This window comes from Archocentrus centrarchus, chromosome 11, assembly GCF_007364275.1.
Source record: "Archocentrus centrarchus isolate MPI-CPG fArcCen1 chromosome 11, fArcCen1, whole genome shotgun sequence".
In the NCBI taxonomy this organism is placed as follows: Eukaryota; Metazoa; Chordata; class Actinopteri; order Cichliformes; family Cichlidae; genus Archocentrus; species Archocentrus centrarchus.
This window is the reverse complement of record NC_044356.1, coordinates 33,281,775-33,304,355: the sequence shown is the minus strand read 5'-3', so window position 1 is coordinate 33,304,355 and position 22,581 is coordinate 33,281,775. Positions and strand designations below refer to the sequence as shown.

General features: G+C 42.2%; 1 pseudogene and 1 gene segment (V, D, J or C); one reads left to right on the top strand and one right to left on the bottom strand.

Annotated features, from left to right (window-relative positions):
* Positions 1–3,952: 3,952 nt before the first annotated feature.
* On the top strand, positions 3,953–21,881 carry LOC115787757 (uncharacterized; annotated as a pseudogene).
* Positions 14,071–14,598, bottom strand: LOC115788802 (Ig kappa chain V region 3381-like). The segment is given in 2 exon segments: positions 14,071–14,435; positions 14,543–14,598. Coding segments are annotated over 2 exon segments (384 nt in total).
* Positions 21,882–22,581: the final 700 nt, after the last annotated feature.

The following is a 22,581-nucleotide window of genomic DNA, read 5'->3' as shown; positions in this document are numbered from 1 at the left end:
GTTTTTGATGAGGACGATTTCTGTGGCTTCTGTTGTGATGAAGGACAGCTGTCAGTCATCCAGTGTTCAACTGTCAGGACTATAAAGTCTCCCAGAGCACTGGAGCATGGTGCTGCTGATGCAAAGTGGCTCTCTATGGAAATGCTCTCACTGACTCACACAGGGGTTCATGTACAGTTATCACAGTGTGAATTAACAGGTGTCATTTCAATCAGAAATAATTTGTCTGATTTGTCTCATGGTGTATAAACTGGTGTAGTGGATTAAAAACAGATTTAAATTCATACCAAAACTGCATTCCTTTTGTAGCCCACATACCACCTCCCTCTAAAATTGATACCACTGATTGGCCCCCACGCTTGCCTGATCTCAATCCAATAGAACTCCTCTGGGACATCATGTTTCGGTCCATTCGATGCTGCCAGGTTGCACCTCAGACTTTCCAGGAGCTCAGTGATGCTCTGGTCCAGATCTGGTTGGAGATCATAGTGTTCCTTTAATTATTTGATCAGGTATAACATTATGACCACTGACAGGTAAAGTGAATAACACTGATCATCTCTTCATCATGCACCTGTTAGTGGGTGGGATATATTAGGGAGCAAAGTTAGAAGTGTTAGAAGCAGGAAAAATGAGCAAGTGTAAGGATTTGAGCATCTTTGACAAGGACCAGATTGTGATGGCTAGATGACTGGATCAGAGCATCTCCAAACCTGCAGCTCTTGTGGGGTGTTCCTGGTCTGCAGTGGTCAGAATTTATCAGAAGTGGTCTAAGGAACAGTGATGAACCAGCGACAGGGTCATGGGCGGCCAAGGCTCACTGATACACAAGTAAAGGCTGGCGTGTGTGGTCCAACAGATGAGCTACTGCAGCTCAGACTCCATAAGAAGTTAATCCTACATCTGACAGAAAGATGTCAGAACACAAAGTGCATCACAGTTTGTTGTGTATAGGGCTGCATGACCACAGACCAGCAGGGTACCCATGCTGACCCCATCATCCACTGAAAGCACCAACAATGAGCCTGTTAGCATCAGAACTGGACCACAGAGCAATGGAAGAAGGTGGCTCGATCTGATGAATCATATTTTCTTTTACATCACATTGATGTTCAACCAGATCATGGAGGAAGAACACGGCACCAACGACACTATCCACGCAGCCAGACTGCTCGTTGAATGCCAGCGAGAGAAGAACAAACCTGTTCACATCAGGGTTATTATAGTTCACGAAAACGAACGAAATAGCGAAAACTGAAATTGCAAAAACATTGTCGTTAACTGAAATAAATAAAAACTGCAATTAAAAGGAAAAAAACGATAACTAACTAAAACTGTATTGTGAGATTAAAAAACTAACTAAAACTAACTGAAATTATAGATAAAATTACCTTTTTTTTCCTGTTTGTCATTTTATTTAAAAGCCTTGTGGTTTGATCATTTTTCCGCTCTCCGAGTTTAAGCTGAGAGCGCCGTCGGGCAGCTGTGCGTGTGCATGCGTGTGCACGAGAAAGCCACAGAGTCACTCTGAACCGACCTAACCTGACGTTCACCTCTGGAGAAATGTGACTACTTGTCGGGTCCACGCAGCCGCAACGTTGTGATTAACCTGTTCCGTCCTTGTGCGTTTCCAGCAACTTTATCACTTTTTTTCAACCCCGTAACAGCATACCATTTCCCCCCCCTTTTTAAAAATAATGGTTCAGCTCAACTTCCTCAGCACTCAGGAAGTGACATCAGTCAAGTCTTTTCCCACTCACACTGTAAAGACTGGTAAGTGTTAGCATACTTTCTTACCTATATTTCATTGTTTTTATCTACAGACTAACATCGTCAAGCTCAACCTTTCAACACTGTAACATGCATAAATGATATTTACTATTTTTTGGGAAAAAGCAAAGAGTTGTCTTGGAAAAATATATTAATTTCTTTTTTTCCTCATGCCATATGCTGCTTCATACCCTATCTAATGTGGACTTATGGCTACTTTTAGCTAAAATCTTCAACCCCGTAACATTCAACCCCATAACAAACCCCACTGTTACGGAGTTGAATCACTGTTACAGGGTTGAGGGTTGGACTGTTCTTAAGTCAGGCAGCCCCTTTTCTCTAAATGTTATTTCATGATTATTATTTTCAGATTGCAGCTATCAGATGGCTAAATCAAATGCAGAGAGAAAGGTGGATTTTCATGTTCTTATTGATAATTATGGGAATCAAATTTTGACTTGTACTAGGAGGAGGTTTTACAAGTAATTGCTGGCTAATATGGCCCCATCAGCCTTTTTCCTTTGCAGATTCATAGTCTTTGTCAAATTCCCTTCATTTTGATATACTACTTGCTATGTTTCAGACATGACTAAATTTTCACAGTCACCTCGAAGGTTAAAGGACAACATTAAGTGCTGAAAGCCTATTTGAAGATGTACTACATTTTATTTCAAAGTCACACAATAAAATCAGTTTTTTCATTGTTTTACCATTAAAATGTATTAAAGACTTGCCCCCAAATTTGCTGTATTCAAATCCCTCTAGAATGTGAACCCCTGGTCCAGTTTTCAAACACTAAACTGTTCTGTAATCTGTGTGAACAGTTCTGTCAATTTAGCTTAGAATTTAAATCAAACTGACAACTTTTAAAATTTATCCAAGTACCGATTTTCAGTTCAGAGTTTAGTTAACGCTCAATTGCCATTTTTAAGAGTTGACAACAATGCACTTTTTTTTTACTGCAGATGGCACAGATGGCAGATTCAAGCACATATAAAATTATTTCAATATTAACATTGATAGTTAAGAGTGTAACTGTGTTGTGATGTCGTTACACTGTTAAACTGATTACAGTGAAACAGATTTTGTATACAGCATTCAGTCTTTGCTGTCCTTCATTTTTTTCTTCTCACAAGACAGATCTCTTCAATCTAAATGTGATGTTATTTTAAAACAATGTTAAATATTATATATCTACTGTTATGTTTCTTTCCTCTTGTTTGTTTTAATGAATTAAAGTCAATTTCATCTTGATTAAATGTCATTTATTCAACCCCGTTACAGTGTGTTCAACCCCGTTACTTGATACGTTGTTATACATTTTTTGATAGTAATAACAAATATTAGACTAATGTTTATTTAACTGTATGCAAAGTTTAGAGGACAAGTAGAAAGCATAAAAAAGCCTGATCTAATGTTAATGCGAAAGTGTATTTTCATTATTTATGAAGACTGCTTGTACATTAAGTTGCCATATTCTACTTGACAGTCAAATTATTATTATTTAGAATCAAATAAAATATACTTACAATAAGTTAGTTTACACAAGGGACAGTTGACGACAAAGGAACTGCAAGAATTAGTTTGATTATGTTTTAGAGTCATACTCATACAAGAATGAATTTGTCCTGTTACGGGGTGGAATTTAAAACAACCTAAGCAACAAAGAAATAACTAATAATTTTTGGGATTTCATTTGTAAGGTGGGAAAACATCTTTTCTCAGAGGTTCAAATAGTTCTTCAGTAGTTGCAATGCTCAGAAACACTATTTTCTGAGGTTTATTTTTCAGTAACCTGAGAACCCAAAGTGCACCGAATTCAGAGAATGACACACTCCTTTATTGAGTGTGTCTTGCTAATTGCCAATGATTTCCACCGGTTGTCTATTACATCATGTGAAATTGATTGTCAATCAGTGTTGCTTCCTAAGTGGACAGTTTGATTTCACAGAAGTTTGATTTACTTGGAGTTATATTGTGTTGTTTAAGTCTTCCCTTTATTTTTTTGAGCAGTGTATTATAACCCTGATGCACATGGCTTTCCAGGACCTGGAGAAGCCGTTCAACCGTATGCCCCACGACGTCATATGGCACGCCTTACGTGCCCACAACATCCCTGAAGCCTACGTCCAGTAGGTCAAACTACTCTACCATGACGTCCATAGCGTCGTCCGGTGCCCGGTGGGGGTTTCCCCACCATACCCCATTGTGGTGGGCGTGCCCCAGGGATCGGCCCTTTCACCACTGCTCTTCATCCTGTGCATGGACACCGTGACGGCTGACCTCCAACAACCCCACCCATGGACCTTATTGTATGCTGATGATGTGGACCTGGCTGACGTGGACCAAAGACAACTGGAGGCTCAAATCCAGCGGTGGGATATGAAACTCAGCCAAAACGGAATGTGTTTGAATACCAAGAAAACCGAGTACATGGAATTCGGAAAACAAAACAATGGAACAATAACCATCAATAGACGTCCCCTGAAGAAGACAATGCAGTTCAAGTACCTTGGCTCCATCATACGCAGTGATGATGACGCTCTTGTGGACACCCGCGCATGAGTTAGCGTGGCCTGGGCTAAGTGGCGCCAAGTGACGGGCGTACTTTGCGACAGCAAAATGCTATCACAAAGTGCCTGAATGGCAAGATCTACAAGACCGTCATACACCCTGGCTCCCGGTACGGCTGTGAATGCTGGCCTGCAACCGTGAAACACGAGCAGGCACTGCAGGTCATCGAGATACAGATGCTCCAAGGGAGCCTTAGTTTGACCCTGCATGACCATGTCATGAACACAGACATCCGAAGACACATGGGGGTAGCCCCGATCGCAGACAAGATGCGAGAGGCCCACCTCAGATGGTACAAACATGTTGTCCACAGTAATGAGCACTCGGTGTCCAGGATTGCTCTGTGTCTGAGCCCGTGGGGGAAGAGGCCCAGAGGAAGGTCAAAGAAGCAGTCGCTCGACCGGATCAAAGAAGATATGAAGCGCGTGGACGTGGTGCCAGAGGATGTCTTCGACCAGGCTGAGTGTGGAGATACGCCCAGCTCCACTTGCCTGTGCAGGATTAACGCATGCCTGTGCGAGATTAATGCGAGGAAGAAGAAGAAAAAGAAATGGCCAGGTACGTGTGTGTGTTGCTTACCTGGGGAACACCTGGCATCAGGATGTACTGTGCAAGGAAGGTAAGCCAGCAGAGTCAGTGTGATGCTTTAGGCAATGTTCTGCTGGGAAACCTTGAGTCTTCCCATCCACATGGATGTTACTTTGACACATACCACCTACCTAAGCAGTGTTCACCCTTTGATGGCAACTGTATCTGTCATCGAAGGGTTGCATTCGCCAGTCAAAACCTTGAGAGCCTGTGATATTATATAAGTATTATGAGAGTTATGTAATTTATGAAGGAATCAGCTTAATAGTTGTGCAGGAGAGAGATGGCAAGTATAAAAAATAGAAACAATTATTCTGGAATATTGCTTGAAGTCAAGGCATGGTCCAGTCCAATCCAAATGTATTTATAAAACACATTAAAAACAACAAAGATGACCAGAACTGGGGAACAGCGTCTTTTGCTATCTTGGATGCATCTACTAAAAAATCTCAGAGGAGTTTGAATCTCAGCGACCTTGATCTAAGGGTAAGATTCAGATGTCAAGCTTTCTGAAAATCTGATGAAAGCAGCAACTCCAGAACAATCTCAGTTAGGACGTTCAAATTCACACAATTGTCAAGCTAGACCCACCAAACTACACACACTTGTTCACTACAGTATAACAGCACTTTGACACCCCCAAAACAGCTGAACAGTGGCACCCGCTCAGCGAAGCTCTTTTAATTAAATGTGGTGTAAGAACAGTTCATTACATCTACCCAAATGACCACTACAGTCTGTTGTGCGTTTGCGGTTCAATTATTTATTCAAAAGAAAAAAATAAATATGTATGAGTGATATGGATGAAGAAAGGAAGGGAGCCCATAGAGACTGCTTGTGCGTAGGCCCCTGAGTTCTGTGCTGTGCTAAAATCTCTGAGTTTAACCATCATGAACGTGTAAAATAATCGGACCACTGAACCTGTCTGCTGCACAGAGACGTAACTGCAGATCACCAGCTGCTCGTTCTGCTGGGTGTTGTAGTGGTTTGTAGGGCGGACACTTGTGAGAAGCTGTCATCATCATAAGAGCTCAGAGTGGATAAATGCAGTCATTACAGCACTGTGGCTCTGATGAGGTTGATTATAATCACCTCTACAGTTAAAGCTCCAAATGACAACGTGCAGTGAAGATGTTTGTTCCCTTTGTTTGGATTCGCTTTTACTGCAGAACAAATGAAAGGATTAAAAAATGCTTTATAGTTTCATCTTATCATATTTTTCTTTGTGTTCTGTCTTTTTACACATCCACCATCTGGATTGACCTTTGACCTTAAACTAAGCTGTTTGGCAGCAGATGAGAAGCAGCTTTTCTCAGCCAGCAGTTTCTACACTGAACAAATGCTGCCATCATGTGGTCAAAGTCATGTTGAACACAAACCAGAATAAAAAAAAATTTCACACAGATTTCACTTTGCACATTTCTGCATCATGCTACAATGTAGCACGTAGACTAAGCATGATGTAGCAGCTACATTATGCTTTGTTTTTCATGAATGTCACAGTTTTACTCAATAATTCATTTCACACCTTAATATAATTTAATAAAATAAATGTGCCATTTGTGAAGACAGATGGTAGCTTCTCTTTAAATGTTAGACCTTTAATTCTGTCTGTGGTTCAGGAACATTTAAACAAAGTTTTAAAAAAGCCCAAAATTTACTTCTAAATTCTACTTCTTTGTGTTTGTATTGTATAAAGTGTATCTGTTCCAAGCAAAAAAAAAAAAACTTGCATTAAGAGAAGAAGTCAAACTAAAATAAAAGTGAAGATTTTTAAAGATTTCAAACTACACTGAAACAGTCAGACCTGCTCTGAAAACCTTAAAAAAAATTTTTTTTTTAAATTAAAAACTAGTTAAAAAATGCAAAACTATAATAACTCTGGTATGAAGTACAAAGTATGATATTTAGATTCAAAATATAACCTGCGGGAGTAGAAGGAGAAAGCAGACCTCGGTACCACAGTACCTCAGTACCTCAGTACCTCAGTGAAGTACTTGATCCCGGCCCTGCTCATCAGTGAGGAGGGAAGCGGGGGCGCGCCCCTGCCTCTTCTTCATGTTCACGGTGGGGAAAAAAGGTTTTACAAATCAAAGAAAGCTGTGAGTGTTTGTGATTATTTTCAGGTTTTATTATGATCGTAAAACTAATAGAGAGCAGTATGTTGTTTGTATTTTTCAAGTCTGGAATAGGTCTTTAAAACAACCTGCTATGTTTGATATTAAAGCAAATGTGAGTCTGGCTGCTCCTCTGCTGTAGAGAAACTCTAGCAAACAGCACACATCATGAAGCCCAACATGTGCTCTTTGCATGAAAGTAAACACAGAAATTAGCCACCTGGCAGCCATTTTTGCTGTCATTATGAATCTTTAATGTCTCGGTAAAAAAGAAAAGGACAGCAGCTTCAATCAAATGCGAACTGAAGCTGAGGATGTGAGGAAACATCACATTCAAGGCGACTTTATGTTCTGAAAGTTGCTACACAAACATCTCTGCACAAAAGCCACAGGTTCACAAACAGGGGACAAATTAATATAATGAATGCGGCTCCTGAAGCAGATGCCATGTGAGATATTTATAACCTCAGAGAAATAATCTTTAATCTGACACATGAGGTTCACATTTGGGTCAAAATCTGCCAAAGCAAATGGCATTAAATCAGGTTTCAGTGGCGTCGCAGAGAAATCAAACGCATATGACTGAAGCTTGTAAAGAAGAGTCCGTTTCATAAAGTTATATCAGCTGAAATATATTTCACATCATGATGTGATCTATTTAAAGAATTGGATACATGACAGTTTAACATCCATATTTGCTTTACAAATAATAAATGAAACATCACTGAAATGGTAGCTCCTCAGTTCAGCTGCTTTAACGAAGGGTCAGTGGCCTCGTACCGAGTGGCTGTATGTGCTCATGATAATGCTGCTGTGTGGACATACATCCAGCACTTGGATCAGGAGTAAAACAGTGTCCTTTTGTCAAAGCTCCAGGAGTTTACGCACAAGATGTCCTTTGCTGCTGGTGTGTGGCACACGTTAGTGAGACGGGCCAACTTTTCACTTTAAATAGGAAAAATGACTTGTGAAGAAGTGTATTTTAACCCAAAATATGATCTCTTCCTAAACCCAGCTAAGTATGCTTTGGTGCTTTAACTGAACAGCAAGTGAAGGCAAAAGTAAAAGCCAGAGGAGAAAAATGGGGGAAAAATGAAAAGGTGCACATAGGATCCAAATGATGATCTCCTAGCTGATAAAACTGTTCTTTAAACCTCTCATGAGGTCTGTGTGGTCTCTACAACAAAGACAAGATTTCCCAAGTCAAGCATTTCTGCTTGACTTGGAATGCAGGCGCACCTTCTTTGCTTCTTCAGTCACTTTTTGCCAGTCAGGGCTCACTTGTGCACAGCCAAATCCCCCTCTGCCCTCTTGGCTGTGTCCTGCTATGTCCTGGTTATGGAGAGCTGATTTTGTGTGCACCACTGCAGTTTCTGGGGTCCACTCTCTCCCTGTGATGCGGGTTGGAGTGACTCTTCTCACAGCCAGGCCCTGAGACTCTTTGATAGTCATTCCCAGTCTTACCTTGACACACTTGGAATCCTCCACCAGGCTGGAGATAGACAGTGACAGGGCTCCATTCCCATAGAATCCTATGCTGCAAGGCATCTTGGTAAGTCAAACCACTTCCTCACTCAGTGTGCAAATTAAACAAATGCATAGGACTGCTTTCTTTCATCTGTGCAATATTGCTTCATAGTACAATATAAAGCACCTTAAACAGAACCAAACTGGAGCCGGGCATTTCTCCTCTTGTGTTTTTTTTTTTTTCTTTGCCCGAACAGACTTTGGTGTAGAGCTGGGAATATTTTTCCGTCTAAAACTCAGAAAAACGTCCTGTGAGAGGGATTATCTCTGAGAGGGAGTTTTCACCGGCTCTGTAAAACGACCTTCTTCCAGTCAGGTTAATATTGTAGCTCTACAAACACTCATCTGTGTGGAAATGAACCCAAAGGTTTGACTTGGTGTTATTATGCAGAGCAAAGACGATGCAGCCAAGCAGACTGCCTCTCTCTCTCTGTGCATCGTGAGCTCACCAGACAGGTTGTGTGTAAACAAGTCACAAAATCTGATGAACTGCTACCTGCTCACCCCCCCCCCCCCCCCCCCCACACACACACACACACACACACACACACACTGACTTAACACTGACACTGTGCCGAATTTCTAATGTTTGTAATTACTGACACTCATTGCAACAGTGGATGATTTTTTGTGTGTGTGCGTGTGCGTGCCTGCGTGTGTGTGTGTGTTCTCAGTGAACTGTATCAGTCTCTGCAGTAACTTCCAGCTGCAGCAGTCAGTCCACTTTCTGTTCAGTCTGACTGAGGGAGGTTTTTGTACGACTGTTTTTCACTGTGTGAACCGATACTGACTGCTGATTTCATGAAAACTCTGACAGTAATAAACTGCTGCATCTTCAGCCTGGACTCCACTGATGGTCAGAGTGAAGTCAGAGTTTGATCCACTGCCTGTAAAACGAGCTGGAATCCCTGAATCTCGAGTGCTAGCAAAGTAAATGAGCATTTTGGGACGTTTTGCATCTTTCTGTTGGTACCAGGCTAAATGATTGTTGCCATAAACATAAACACTCTGACTGGTCCTACACTTGATGTTCACAGATCCTCCCACAGCAGAGCTCACTGCTCCAGGCTGAGTCACTGTGATCTGTCCTCTGGACTCTGAGGATACAGAGACACAAACATAAAGCAGCTTGATGGTTTTGTCAGCTTCATTTCAGAGGGACAGATGTTGATAGAGGAGAGGAGTTTGATTCTCTGGACTTTACCTGTGAAGCAGCAGCAGAGGAGAGTCCAGATGAGGACGCAGATCAAAGTCATGTTTTTGATGAGGACGATTTCTGTGGCTTCTGTTGTGATGAAGGACAGCTGTCAGTCATCCAGTGTTCAACTGTCAGGACTATAAAGTCTCCCAGAGCACTGGAGCATGGTGCTGCTGATGCAAAGTGGCTCTCTATGGAAATGCTCTCACTGACTCACACAGGGGTCCATGTACAGTTATCACAGTGTGAATTAACAGGTGTCATTTCAATCAGAAATAATTTGTCTAATTTGTCTCGTGGTGTATAAACTGGTGTAGTGGATTAAAAACAGATTTAAATTCATAGCAAACTGCATTCCTTTCTAAAATTGATACCACTGATTGGCCCCCATGCTTGCCTGACCTCAGTCCAATAGAACTCCTCTGGGACATCATGTTTCGGTCCATTCGATGGTGCCAGGTTGCACCTCAGACTGTCAAGGAGCTCAGTGATGCTCTGGTCCAGATCTGGTTGGAGATCCCCCAGGACAAATTAGACGATATGATCGTGTGATTTTTCAGTTGGTCTCACTTGTTTTTGTGTTCATACATTTTATTTAGGAATTTCCTGTTTTCACTGTTTCTAGATAATTGTCCTACCTACATCTTCCCTAATCACCAAAACGAACCACACCTCCTCAGTCTAACATGTTTAATTGAAACAGAAGAACAGCTGAGCAGGAACAGCAAAGCCAAGAGGAGACCAGGGAGAGGAGAATGAAAATCAGCTGCAATTCATTTTAGACCAGGAGCTGCTGAGGAGGCCATGGAAGAAACGCCTGTTGTTAGAGTACTGATGGAGACGCACAACATTAGAGCAACAATACAGCAGCAGGCAGAGTTAACACCTCTAACCAACTTGTGAGTATCTGTGTTTCATCCTTATTCACACAAGAACAAGTGACAATCGTTTGTGTCCCTTCTGTACAGGAGGTCAGCACCATCAAGTTGGAGGCCATATAAGCAGAACATGGAGGCTGCAAGAGATTTCATAAGAGTGCTTTATGGTTTTGGAGGCTGTGATGGTGTGGATTTTTCTTTGTATACATACGAATGCCAATGGTCCTCTTTGGTTATTGTGTGTGAAAATGTTGCTGCACAAAAAGAAGGACCCACACAGTCTTCATTTTCAAGATTCATCAACCCTCTCTGCTCCATGATGGCTGCAGCCTGCTGCCTTGTAACTCTTGGACTGATCTGTTCAGTGTTTGGTCCTCAGTTTTGTATTAGGACATGATTTTCCTCACATTATGGACTTCATAGATTTGCAACAAAAACTTGAACTGAACACTGAAAGAAACCCTCAAATCTGATGAAAATGGAAACTAAATTATTTAATTGATTTGAAAGCAAAGTTTCTGTTTAAACTACGTCTTACATAGTTTAACAGAATCTGATTTATTAGTGACTCGTTTAATTTGGTGATTCAGTTTTATTTTCTCTTTTATCCTGAGGGATCTAATGTTTCTAGTTTAGAGTATTTAAAAATTATTTTTGATGTTAATCTTATTTTAAGATTGAGTTGAGTATTGCTTGTACAAAGTAGTACAAAGCTGAGGTCAAAGGTCATGAACAAGTTGTTAATTATCACATTTCTGGTGGTTTTTATGGACTGTAGTCAATAAAAGACAAACATGGGATACTAGAACGATACCACTGGATATTTAAATCTTTAAGTTGTGTTTCTTTTTTTGATACATGCTCATTTCAAATCAGGTGTGTGTGTGTGTGTGTGTGTGTGTGTGTGTGTGTGTGTGTGTGTGTGTGTGTGTGTGTGTGTGTGTGTGTGTGTGTGTGTGTGTGTCCTCAGTGAACTGTATCAGTCTCTGCAGTAACTTCCAGCTGCAGCAGTCAGTTCACTTTCTGTTCAGTCTGACTGAGGGAGGTTTTTGTACGACTGTTTTTCACTGTGTGAACCGATACTGACTGATAGTATAGAAGTCACCCACGCAATAATAAACTGCTGCATCTTCAGCCTGGACTCCACTGATGGTCAAAGTGAAGTCAGAGTTTGATCCACTGTTTGTAAAACGAGCTGGAATCCCTGATGCTCGAGTGCTAGCATAATAAATGAGCAGTTTAGGAACTCCTCCATCTTTCTGTTGGTACCAGGCTAAACGGTCAGAGCTATAAACATTCTGACTGGTCCTACACTTGATGTTCACAGATCCTCCCACAGCAGAGCTCACTGCTCCAGGCTGAGTCACTGTGATCTGTCCTCTGGACTCTGAGGATACAGAGACACAAACATAAAGCAGCTTGATGGTTTTGTCAGCTTCATTTCAGAGGGACAGATGTTGATAGAGGAGAGGAGTTTGATTCTCTGGACTTTACCTGTGAAGCAGCAGCAGAGGAGAGTCCAGATGAGGACGCAGATCAAAGTCATGTTTTTGATGAGGACGATTTCTGTGGCTTCTGTTGTGATGAAGGACAGCTGTCAGTCATCCAGGTGTTCAACTCTCAGGACTATAAAGTCTCCCAGAGCACTGGAGCATGGTGCTGCTGATGCAAAGTGGCTCTCTATGGAAATGCTCTCACTGACTCACACAGGGGTCCATGTACAGTTATCACAGTGTGAATTAACAGGTGTCATTTCAATCAGAAATAATTTGTCTAATTTGTCTCGTGGTGTATAAACTGGTGTAGTGGATTAAAAACAGATTTAAATTCATACCAAACTGCATTCCTTTCTAAAATTGATACCACTGATTGGCCCCCATGCTTGCCTGACCTCAGTCCAATAGAACTCCTCTGGGACATCATGTTTCGGTCCATTCGATGGTGCCAGGTTGCACCTCAGACTGTCAAGGAGCTCAGTGATGCTCTGGTCCAGATCTGGTTGGAGATCCCCCAGGACAATTTAGACGATATGATCGTGTGATTTTTCAGTTGGTCTCACTTGTTTTTGTGTTCATACATTTTATTTAGGAAATTCCTGTTTTCACTGTTTCTAGATAATTGTCCTACCTACATCTTCCCTAATCAACAAAATGAACCACACCTCCTCAGTCTAACATGTTTAATTGAAACAGAAGAACAGCTGAGCAGGAACAGCAAAGCCAAGAGGAGACCAGGGAGAGGAGAATGAAAATCAGCTGCAATTCATTTTAGACCAGGAGCTGCTGAGGAGGCCATGGAAGAAATGACTGTTGTTAGAGTACTGATGGAGACGCACAACATTAGAGCAACAATACAGCAGCAGGCAGAGTTAACACCTCTAACCAACTTGTGAGTATCAGCTTCTCATCCTTATTCACACAAGAACAAGTGACAATCGTTTGTGTCCCTTCTGTACAGGAGGTCAGCACCATCAAGTTGGAGGCCATATAAGCAGAACATGGAGGCTGCAAGAGATTTCATAAGAGTGCTTTATGGTTTTGGAGGCTGTGATGGTGTGGATTTTTCTTTGTATACATACGAATGCCAATGGTCCTCTTTGGTTAATGTGTGTGAAAATGTTGCTGCACAAAAAGAAGGACCCACACAGTCTTCATTTTCAAGATTCATCAACCCTCTCTGCTCCATGATGGCTGCAGCCTGCTGCCTTGTAACTCTTGGACTGATCTGTTCAGTGTTTGGTCCTCAGTTTTGTATTAGGACATGATTTTCCTCACATTATGGAGTTCATAGATTTGCAACAAAAACTTGAACTGAACACTGAAAGAAACCCTCAAATCTGATGAAAATGAAAACTAAATTATTTAATTGATTTGAAAGCAAAGTTTCTGTTTAAACTACGTCTTACATAGTTTAACAGAATCTGATTTATTAGTGACTCGTTTAATTTGGTGATTCAGTTTTATTTTCTCTTTTATCCTGAGGGATCTAATGTTTCTAGTTTAGAGTATTTAAAAATTATTTTTGATGTTAATCTTATTTTAAGATTGAGTTGAGTATTGCTAGTACAAAGTAGTACAAAGCTGAGGTCAAAGGTCATGAACAAGTTGTTAATTATCACATTTCTGGTGGTTTTTATGGACTGTAGTCAATAAAAGATAAACATGGGATACTAGAACGATACCACTGGATATTTAAATCTTTAAGTTGTGTTTCTTTTTTTGATACATGCTCATTTCAAATCAGGTGTGTGTGTGTGTGTGTGTGTGTGTGTGTGTGTGTGTGTGTGTGTGTGTGTGTGTGTGTGTGTGTGTGTGTGTGTATGTGTGTGTCTGTGTGTGTGTGTGTGTGTATCCTCAGTGAACTGTATCAGTCTCTGCAGTATCTTCCAGCTGCAGCAGTCAGTTCACTTTCTGTTCAGTCTGACTGAGGGAGGTTTTTGTACGACTGTTTTTCACTGTGTGAACACATACAGACTGCTGACAGCGTTACAACTCTGACAGTAATAAACTGCTGCATCTTCAGCCTGGACTCCACTGATGGTCAGAGTGAAGTCAGAGTTTGATCCACTGCCTGTAAAACGAGCTGGAATCCCTGAATCTCTGAGGCTAGCAAAGTAAATGAGACGTTTGGGAGTTTTCCCATCTTTCTGTTGGTACCAGGCTAAATGGTGGTAACTGTTAACAACATAAACATTCTGACTGGTCCTACAGTTGATGGTCACAGATCCTCCCACAGCAGAGCTCACTGCTCCAGGCTGAGTCACTGTGATCTGTCCTCTGGACTCTGAGGATACAGAGACACAAACATAAAGCAGCTTGATGGTTTTGTCAGCTTCATTTCAGAGGGACAGATGTTGATAGAGGAGAGGAGTTTGATTCTCTGGACTTTACCTGTGAAGCAGCAGCAGAGGAGAGTCCAGATGAGGACGCAGATCAAAGTCATGTTTTTGATGAGGACGATTTCTGTGGCTTCTGTTGTGATGAAGGACAGCTGTCAGTCATCCAGTGTTCAACTGTCAGGACTATAAAGTCTCCCAGAGCACTGGAGCATGGTGCTGCTGATGCAAAGTGGCTCTCTATGGAAATGCTCTCACTGACTCACACAGGGATCCATGTACAGTTATCACAGTGTGAATTAACAGGTGTCATTTCAATCAGAAATAATTTGTCTGATTTGTCTCGTGGTGTATAAACTGGTGTAGTGGATTAAAAACAGATTTAAATTCATACCAAAACTGCATTCCTTTTGTAGCCCACATACCACCTCCCTCCAAAATTGATACCACTGATTGGCCCCCACGCTTGCCTGATCTCAATCCAATAGAACTCCTCTGGGACATCATGTTTCGGTCCATTCGATGCTGCCAGGTTGCACCTCAGACTGTCCAGGAGCTCAGTGATGCTCTGGTCCAGATCTGGTTGGAGATCCCCCAGGACACCATCTGACATCTCATCAGGAGCATGCCCCGATGTTGTCAGGCATGCATATGAGCACATAGGGGCCATACAAAGCATCATGTTATCATTGGTACCATGCTGAGTTGCTGAAATGAAATTTCAGTGAAATGGACTAGCCTACAACATCATTTTTTTTCCTTTTCATTTTTGAGGTGTCTTTGAATTCAGCCCTCTGTAGGTTGATCATTTTTAATCAGTATAGATATGCAGTATGATTTTAATTTAATTTTTTTTCCCACTGAGATCTGAAGTGTTTTCATAGTGTTCCTTTAATTACCCGATCAGGTATAACATTATGACCACTGACAGGTAAAGTGAATAACACTGATCATCTCTTCATCATGCACCTGTTAGTGGGTGGGATATATTAGGGAGCAAAGTTAGAAGTGTTAGAAGCAGGAAAAATGGGCAAGTATAAGGATTTGAGCATCTTTGACAAGGACCAGATTGTGATGGCTAGATGACTGGATCAGAGCATCTCCAAACCTGCAGCTCTTGTGGGGTGTTCCTGGTCTGCAGTGGTCAGTATTTATCAGAAGTGGTCTAAGGAACAGTGATGAACCAGCGACAGGGTCATGGGCGGCCAAGGCTCACTGATACACAAGTAAAGGCTGGCGTGTGTGGTCCAACAGATGAGCTACTGCAGCTCAGACTCCATAAGAAGTTAATCCTACATCTGACAGAAAGATGTCAGAACACAAAGTGCATCACAGTTTGTTGTGTATAGGGCTGCATGACCACAGACCAGCAGGGTACCCATGCTGACCCCATCATCCACTGAAAGCACCAACAATGAGCCTGTGAGCATCAGAACTGGACCACAGAGCAATGGAGGAAGGTGGCTCGATCTGATGAATCATATTTTCTTTTACATCACATTGATGTTCAACCAGATCATGGAGGAAGAACACGGCACCAACGACACTATCCACGCAGCCAGACTGCTCGTTGAATGCCACCGAGAGAAGAACAAGCCTGTTCACATCAGGGTTATTATAGTTCACGAAAACGAACGAAATAGCGAAAACTGAAATTGCAAAAACATTGTCGTTAACTGAAATAAATAAAAACTGCAATTAAAAGGAAAAAAACGATAACTAACTAAAACTGTATTGTGAGATTAAAAAACTAACTAAAACTAACTGAAATTATAGATAAAATTACCTTTTTTTTCTTGTTTGTCATTTTATTTAAAAGCCTTGTGGTTTGATCATTTTTCCGCTCTCCGAGTTTAAGCTGAGAGCGCCGTCGGGCAGCTGTGCGTGTGCGTGCGTGTGCACGAGAAAGCCACAGAGTCACTCTGAACCGACCTAACCTGACGTTCACCTCTGGAGAAATGTGACTACTTGTCGGGTCCACGCAGCCGCAACGTTGTGATTAACCTGTTCCGTCCTTGTGCGTTTCCAGCAACTTTATCACTGAGAGAATAACAATCAGGAATGATAATCAAAGCATCGATATATGGCCTCACAAATGTCAGCAAATTCCTGGAGGGAGACTGCTGAAACTATCGGAATGGACGTGAGGAATGAAGAACGTGAAAAAACAGGGTCAAATATGTTTGCAGCCAAAAATCTGAGCACAAAGAGCGAGGACCAAAAAAAAAAAATCCCAGCCGGAACCGCATATAAAACACCAGCACGACCACAAAGTAATTAACACACACAATCCAGCTACACAAGCATAAATGCGACATGAGGTCGGCCACTTCAGTAGGTTATGTACAGAGGTCGCAAAGACCCTGCAAGTCTAATTAGGAGCATCTAACCAAGCTAGCTCCAAAACAGAAGCAGCTTCAGGTGGTGAGAACATCAGGATGCAGATGGATTTGAGCTTTGACTCCTTCAAAGAGTTTGTTTTTGTCAAACACCACATGTAGGTGTTGTTAATCTGCTGCACTGACACTGAACGTTATTGGGAGTTTATTGTAGAATTTATTGAGTTTGGGAATTCATGTTTTTCTTTGTTTCTCCCTGTTGATGTTCATGTGTGTCCTTAATATTACACACATTTAGCACATAGTACTGCTGTCTTGTGAACCGTTGTTTGTTGAATATATTTCTTTAAAGGGTATCTTTGGTTGAGTTTTTATTACACAGTAGTCACCCTTGTGCCTTGAATCTTGCACCTGACAAAGCATGAAAAACTGAAACTAATACTGAAACTAATGAAACTAAACTAAAACTAAGCATTAAACCGAAGATAAAAACTAATAAAACTGAGCAAAACCACTTTGAAAACTAATTAAAACTAACTGAATTAGAGAAAAAAAAGAAAAAAAACTAAGACTAAACAATAATGTAAAATCCAAAACTACACTGCTCAAAAAAAATAAAGGGAACACTCAAATAACACATCCTAGATCTGAATGAATGAAATATTCTCATTGAATACTTTGTTCTGTACAAAGTTGAATGTGCTGACAACAAAATCACACAAAAATCATCAATGGAAATCAAATTTATTAACCAATGGAGGCCTGGATTTGGAGTCACATACAAAATTAAAGTGGAAAACACACTACAGGCTGATCCAAGTTTGATGTAATGTCCTTAAAACAAGTCAAAATGTGGCCATACGCACCAGCATATGGTCTCACAAGGGGTCTGAGGATCTCATCTCGGTACCTAATGGCTGTCATGCTACTTCTGGCAAGCACATGGAGGGCTGTGCGGCCCTCCAAAGAAATGCCATCCTACACCATTACTGACCCACTGCCAAACCGGTCATACTGAAGGATGTTGCAGGCAGCAGATTGCTCTCCACAGCATCTCCAGACTCTGTCACATGTGCTCAGTGTGAACCTGCTTTCATCTGTGAAGAGCACAGGGCGCCAGTGGTGAATTTGCCAATCCTGGTGTTCTCTGGCAAATGCCAAATGTCCTGCACAGTGTTGGGCTGTGAACACAACCCCCATCTGTGGATGTCGGGCCCTCATACCATCCTCATGGAGTCGGTTTCTAACAGTTTGTGCAGACACATGCACATTTGTGGCCTGCTGGAGGTCATTTTGCAGGGCTCAGGCAGTGCTCCTCCTGTTCCTCCTTGCACAAAGGCAGAGGTAGCGGTCCTGTTGCTGGGTTGTTGCCCTCCTACGGCCTCCTCCACGTCTCCTGGTGTACTGGCCTGTCTCCTGGTAGCGTCTCCAGCCTCTGGACACTACGCTGACAGACACAGCAAACCTTCTTGCCACAGCTCGCATTGATGTGCCATCCTGGATGAGCTGCACTACCTGAGCCACTTGTGTGGGTTGTAGAGTCCGTCTCATGCTACCACGAGTGTGAAAGCAGCACCAACATTCAAAAGTGACCAAAACATCAGCCAGAAAGCATAGGTACTGAGAAGTGGTCTGTGGTCCCCACCTGCAGGACCACTCCTTTATTGAGAGTGTCTTGCTAATTGCCAATGATTTCCACCGGTTGTCTATTCCATTTGCACAACAGCATGTGAAGTTGATTGTCAATCAGTGTTGCTTCCTAAGTGGACAGTTTGATTTCACAGAAGTTTGATTTACTTGGAGTTATATTGTGTTGTTTAAGTGTTCCCTTTATTTTTTTGAGCAGTGTATTATAACCCTGATGCACATGGCTTTCCAGGACCTGGAGAAGCCGTTCAACCGTATGCACCACGACCTCATATGGCACGCCTTACGTGCCCACAACATCCCTGAAGCCTACGTCCAGTAGGTCAAACTACTCTACCATGACGTCCATAGCGTCGTCCGGTGCCCGGTGGGGGTTTCCCCACCATACCCCATTGTGGTGGGCGTGCCCCAGGGATCGGCCCTTTCACCATTGCTCTTCATCCTGTGCATGGACACCGTGACGGCTGACCTCCAACAACCCCACCCATGGACCTTATTGTATGTTGATGATGTGGACCTGGCTGACGTGGACCAAAGACAACTGGAGGCTCAAATCCAGCGGTGGGATATGAAACTCAGTCAAAACGGAATGTGTTTGAATACCAAGAAAACCGAGTACATGGAATTCGGAAAACAAAACAATGGAACAATAACCGTCAATAGACGTCCCCTGAAGAAGACAATGCAGTTCAAGTACCTTGGCTCCATCATACACAGTGATGATGACGCTCTTGTGGACACCCGCGCACGAGTTAGCGTGGCCTGGGCTAAGTGGCGCCAAGTGACGGGCGTACTTTGCGACAGCAAAATGCTATCACAAAGTGCCTGAATGGCAAGATCTACAAGACCGTCATACACCCTGGCTCCCGGTACGGCTGTGAATGCTGGCCGGCAACCGTGAAACACGAACAGGCACTGCAGGTCATCGAGATACAGATGCTCCAAGGGAGCCTTAGTTTGACCCTGCATGACCATGACATCTGAAGATGCATGGGGGTAGCAGACAAGATGCGAGAGGCCCACCTCAGATGGTACGAACATGTTGTCCACAGTAATGAGCACTCGGTGTCCAGGATTGCTCTGTGTCTGAGCCCGTGGGGGAAGAGGCCCAGAGGAAGGTCAAAGAAGCAGTCGCTCGACCGGATCAAAGAAGATATGAAGCGCGTGGACGTGGTGGCAGAGGATGTCCTCGACCGGGCTGAGTGTGGAGACATGCCCAGCTCCACTTGCCTGTGCAGGATTAACGCATGCCTGTGCGAGATTAATGCGAGGAAGAAGAAGAAGAAAAAATGGCCAGGTACGTGTGTGTGTTGCTTACCTGGGGAACACCTGGCATCAGGATGTACTGTGGAAAGAAGGTAAGCCAGCAGAGGCAGTGTGATGCTTTAGGCAATGTTCTGCTGGGAAACCTTGATGGATGTTACTTTGACACGTACCACCTACCTAAGCATTGTTGCAGACCATGTTCACCCTTTGATGGAAACTGTATTCCCTCATGGCTGTGGCCTCTTTCAGCAGGATAATGTTTCCTGCCACAAAGCAAAAACTGGTTTGAGGAACAGAACAACAAGTTTGAGGTGTTGACTTGGCCTCCAAATTCCCCAGATCTCGATCCAATCATCCATCTGTGGGATGTGCTGAACATCTCGCAACTTCCAGGACTTAAAGGATCTGTTCCTAAGATCTTGGTGTAGATACCACAGCACACCCTCAGGGTCAGGGCTGCTTTGGCAGCAAAGGGGGACCAACACAATATTTGGCACATGGTCATAATATCATGCCTGATCATGTATATAAGCTTAGTAACTTAGTAAGTTATTCTGGTGAGTTTGTTTGTCTCAGAGTCAGAGAGCCGTGTCTCTGTGCAGTCAGAGGTTTTTGTACAGCGGCTCAATGAGTTTGTATCACTGTGGTACACGTTCGGTGGAGGAACCAGACTGGATGTTGGAAGTAAGTCACATTTAAAACTGTTTTATTTAAGTATTTTTTCTCTTAATTATATTTTACTTGTCTGCTGGTAATAGCAAAAAACAGAAGTATTTTTTGTAAATTTAAGAATATGTACTGTATTCCCAATGAAACAGTCTGGATTAGAAATGGATATTAGAAATAGATTTTAATTATTTTGAAACATTAGAATAATCCAGAGATTAAATTTTTTATTTATGATTTTAATGGCTGAATCTTGAGGGTTTGTAGGTTTAGTTCAGTCAGTCAGAGTCAGAGAGCCGTGTCTCTGTGCAGTCTGCAGAGGAAGCAGACATCAAGTTAGAAGTAAATTTATTCTGTTTTCCTATCAAATTGTTTCATTTTATTAATTTATACATTTCTTTTCTGACTTTTGAATGACAGAAATGTAATTTCACAACCAAATTGTTGCTGATATTTTCATCATGCTCTTTTGTCATGGAGGGTAATTCAGATCAGCTCTGCCAAAAATATTTATGTCTGAATTTTGGTCAAATTAAAATTTAATCTTGATAAAAATAATCTTTAGTTGTAGAAAATACAAAGATAAGATAATATTTTTAGTCTCTCATGTACTTTTTTGAAATTTTGTTTAAATTTATGTGAACTTAGATACACCTGAACAACATTTCATGTTGCTGAATATATTTTCTATACTTGTTTCCACTGAACAGTGATGTGAGGTCATGTATGAGTTTGATGAGTTTAAACTTGTTTTGTACATTTTGCTAGTTTGAACATATTTCAGGTCAAACTGTGATGATTCTCTCTGTGCTGATGTGCATGAGAGCTTTCTTAAAGGAAGTGAAACAATGTGTGAGTGAGTGACTGATGGAGCAGAAAAACATCTGGCAGAAACTTCTTCAAGGAGAACATCAACTCTCTCACAGTAACGGTCTCCAAGTGTCTGTGGTTTGATTGACAGCTGTGTGCTCCCTGTGCTCTAAGCTGATTGGTGTCTCCTAGGTGATACTCGTCCCATCCTGACAGTGCTGCCCCCCTCCAGTGAGGAGCTGCAGCAGGGCAATGCCACAATCACATGTCTGGCCAACAAGGGCTTCCCCTCAGACTGGAGGCTGTCCTGGAAGGTGGACGGCAGCGGCAGCATCAGCTGGGAGGAGAGCAGGAGCCCTGTGGTGCTGCACAAGGACGGCCTCTACAGCTGGAGCAGCACCCTGAGGCTCCCTGCAGATCGGTGGGGGAAGGTGGGCTCTGTGACCTGTGAGGCCACCCAGGGCTGCCAGACTCTGGTCTCAGAGCCACTCAGGAGAGACCAGTGTTCCCAGTCCTGACCTGCCTCAGTCTGATGTTGTTTTTACTGCTCAGTCTGCACTCTGTAACTGTCTATCTTCTATTATAACAAATAAAGACTAAAACAGTTTCTTTCTCACAACAACAACATTTGTGTTTTCAGATAATAAAGATGTTTTGCAAAGTAAATTTGAATCAGGCATTTGATTTTATTCAGAATTTACAAATCTGCACACACCTGATGAATATATTTACAAGAGTTTAGTCCAACATGAAGTCTTTATGTTACACTGGTTGAACAACATAACACAGGCTGAAAGGAGCATTAAGAAGATGAGCATTCAGAGAAAAGATGAAAAAATGAAAGGATGATTGTGTGTGTGTGTGTGTGTGCGTGTGTGTGTGTGTGTGTGGTAGCTTGGTGTTGTTTTGGCTCAGCTGTAGGAGCAGAGAAGAGGCAGACTGGTTCATGAACAGAAAGTGTATTTGGACCTGGTTGTCACAGAAACAGCAACACCAGACTGCACAGCAGGTCCACAGAAGAACGATTCCTGAGGGGTTCCTCTGAGTTGTGTACTGGATACACTCAGCTTTGTGGTTCTGTATGCAGTGTTTGCACCCACAGGTGAGCCCACAGACAGGAGAGCCTCCAATACAAGGTTTGTTAAAATGATTATGAAATGAGTAACGAGTAACTGAATGATGATCATGAACAAACACCTTCAGTTTACTAACAGGTTTCTAGAATCATGAGTATGTAAACAGGAAAATCTGAGATTCAAAGATTTTTTCATTTTGGTTCTCACTGATCAGGAAGATTTCTGGTACAATTGCAGTGGCTGTGATCCACTGCTAAGGTCAAAGGTCATGACCAAGACTAATCTTGGTA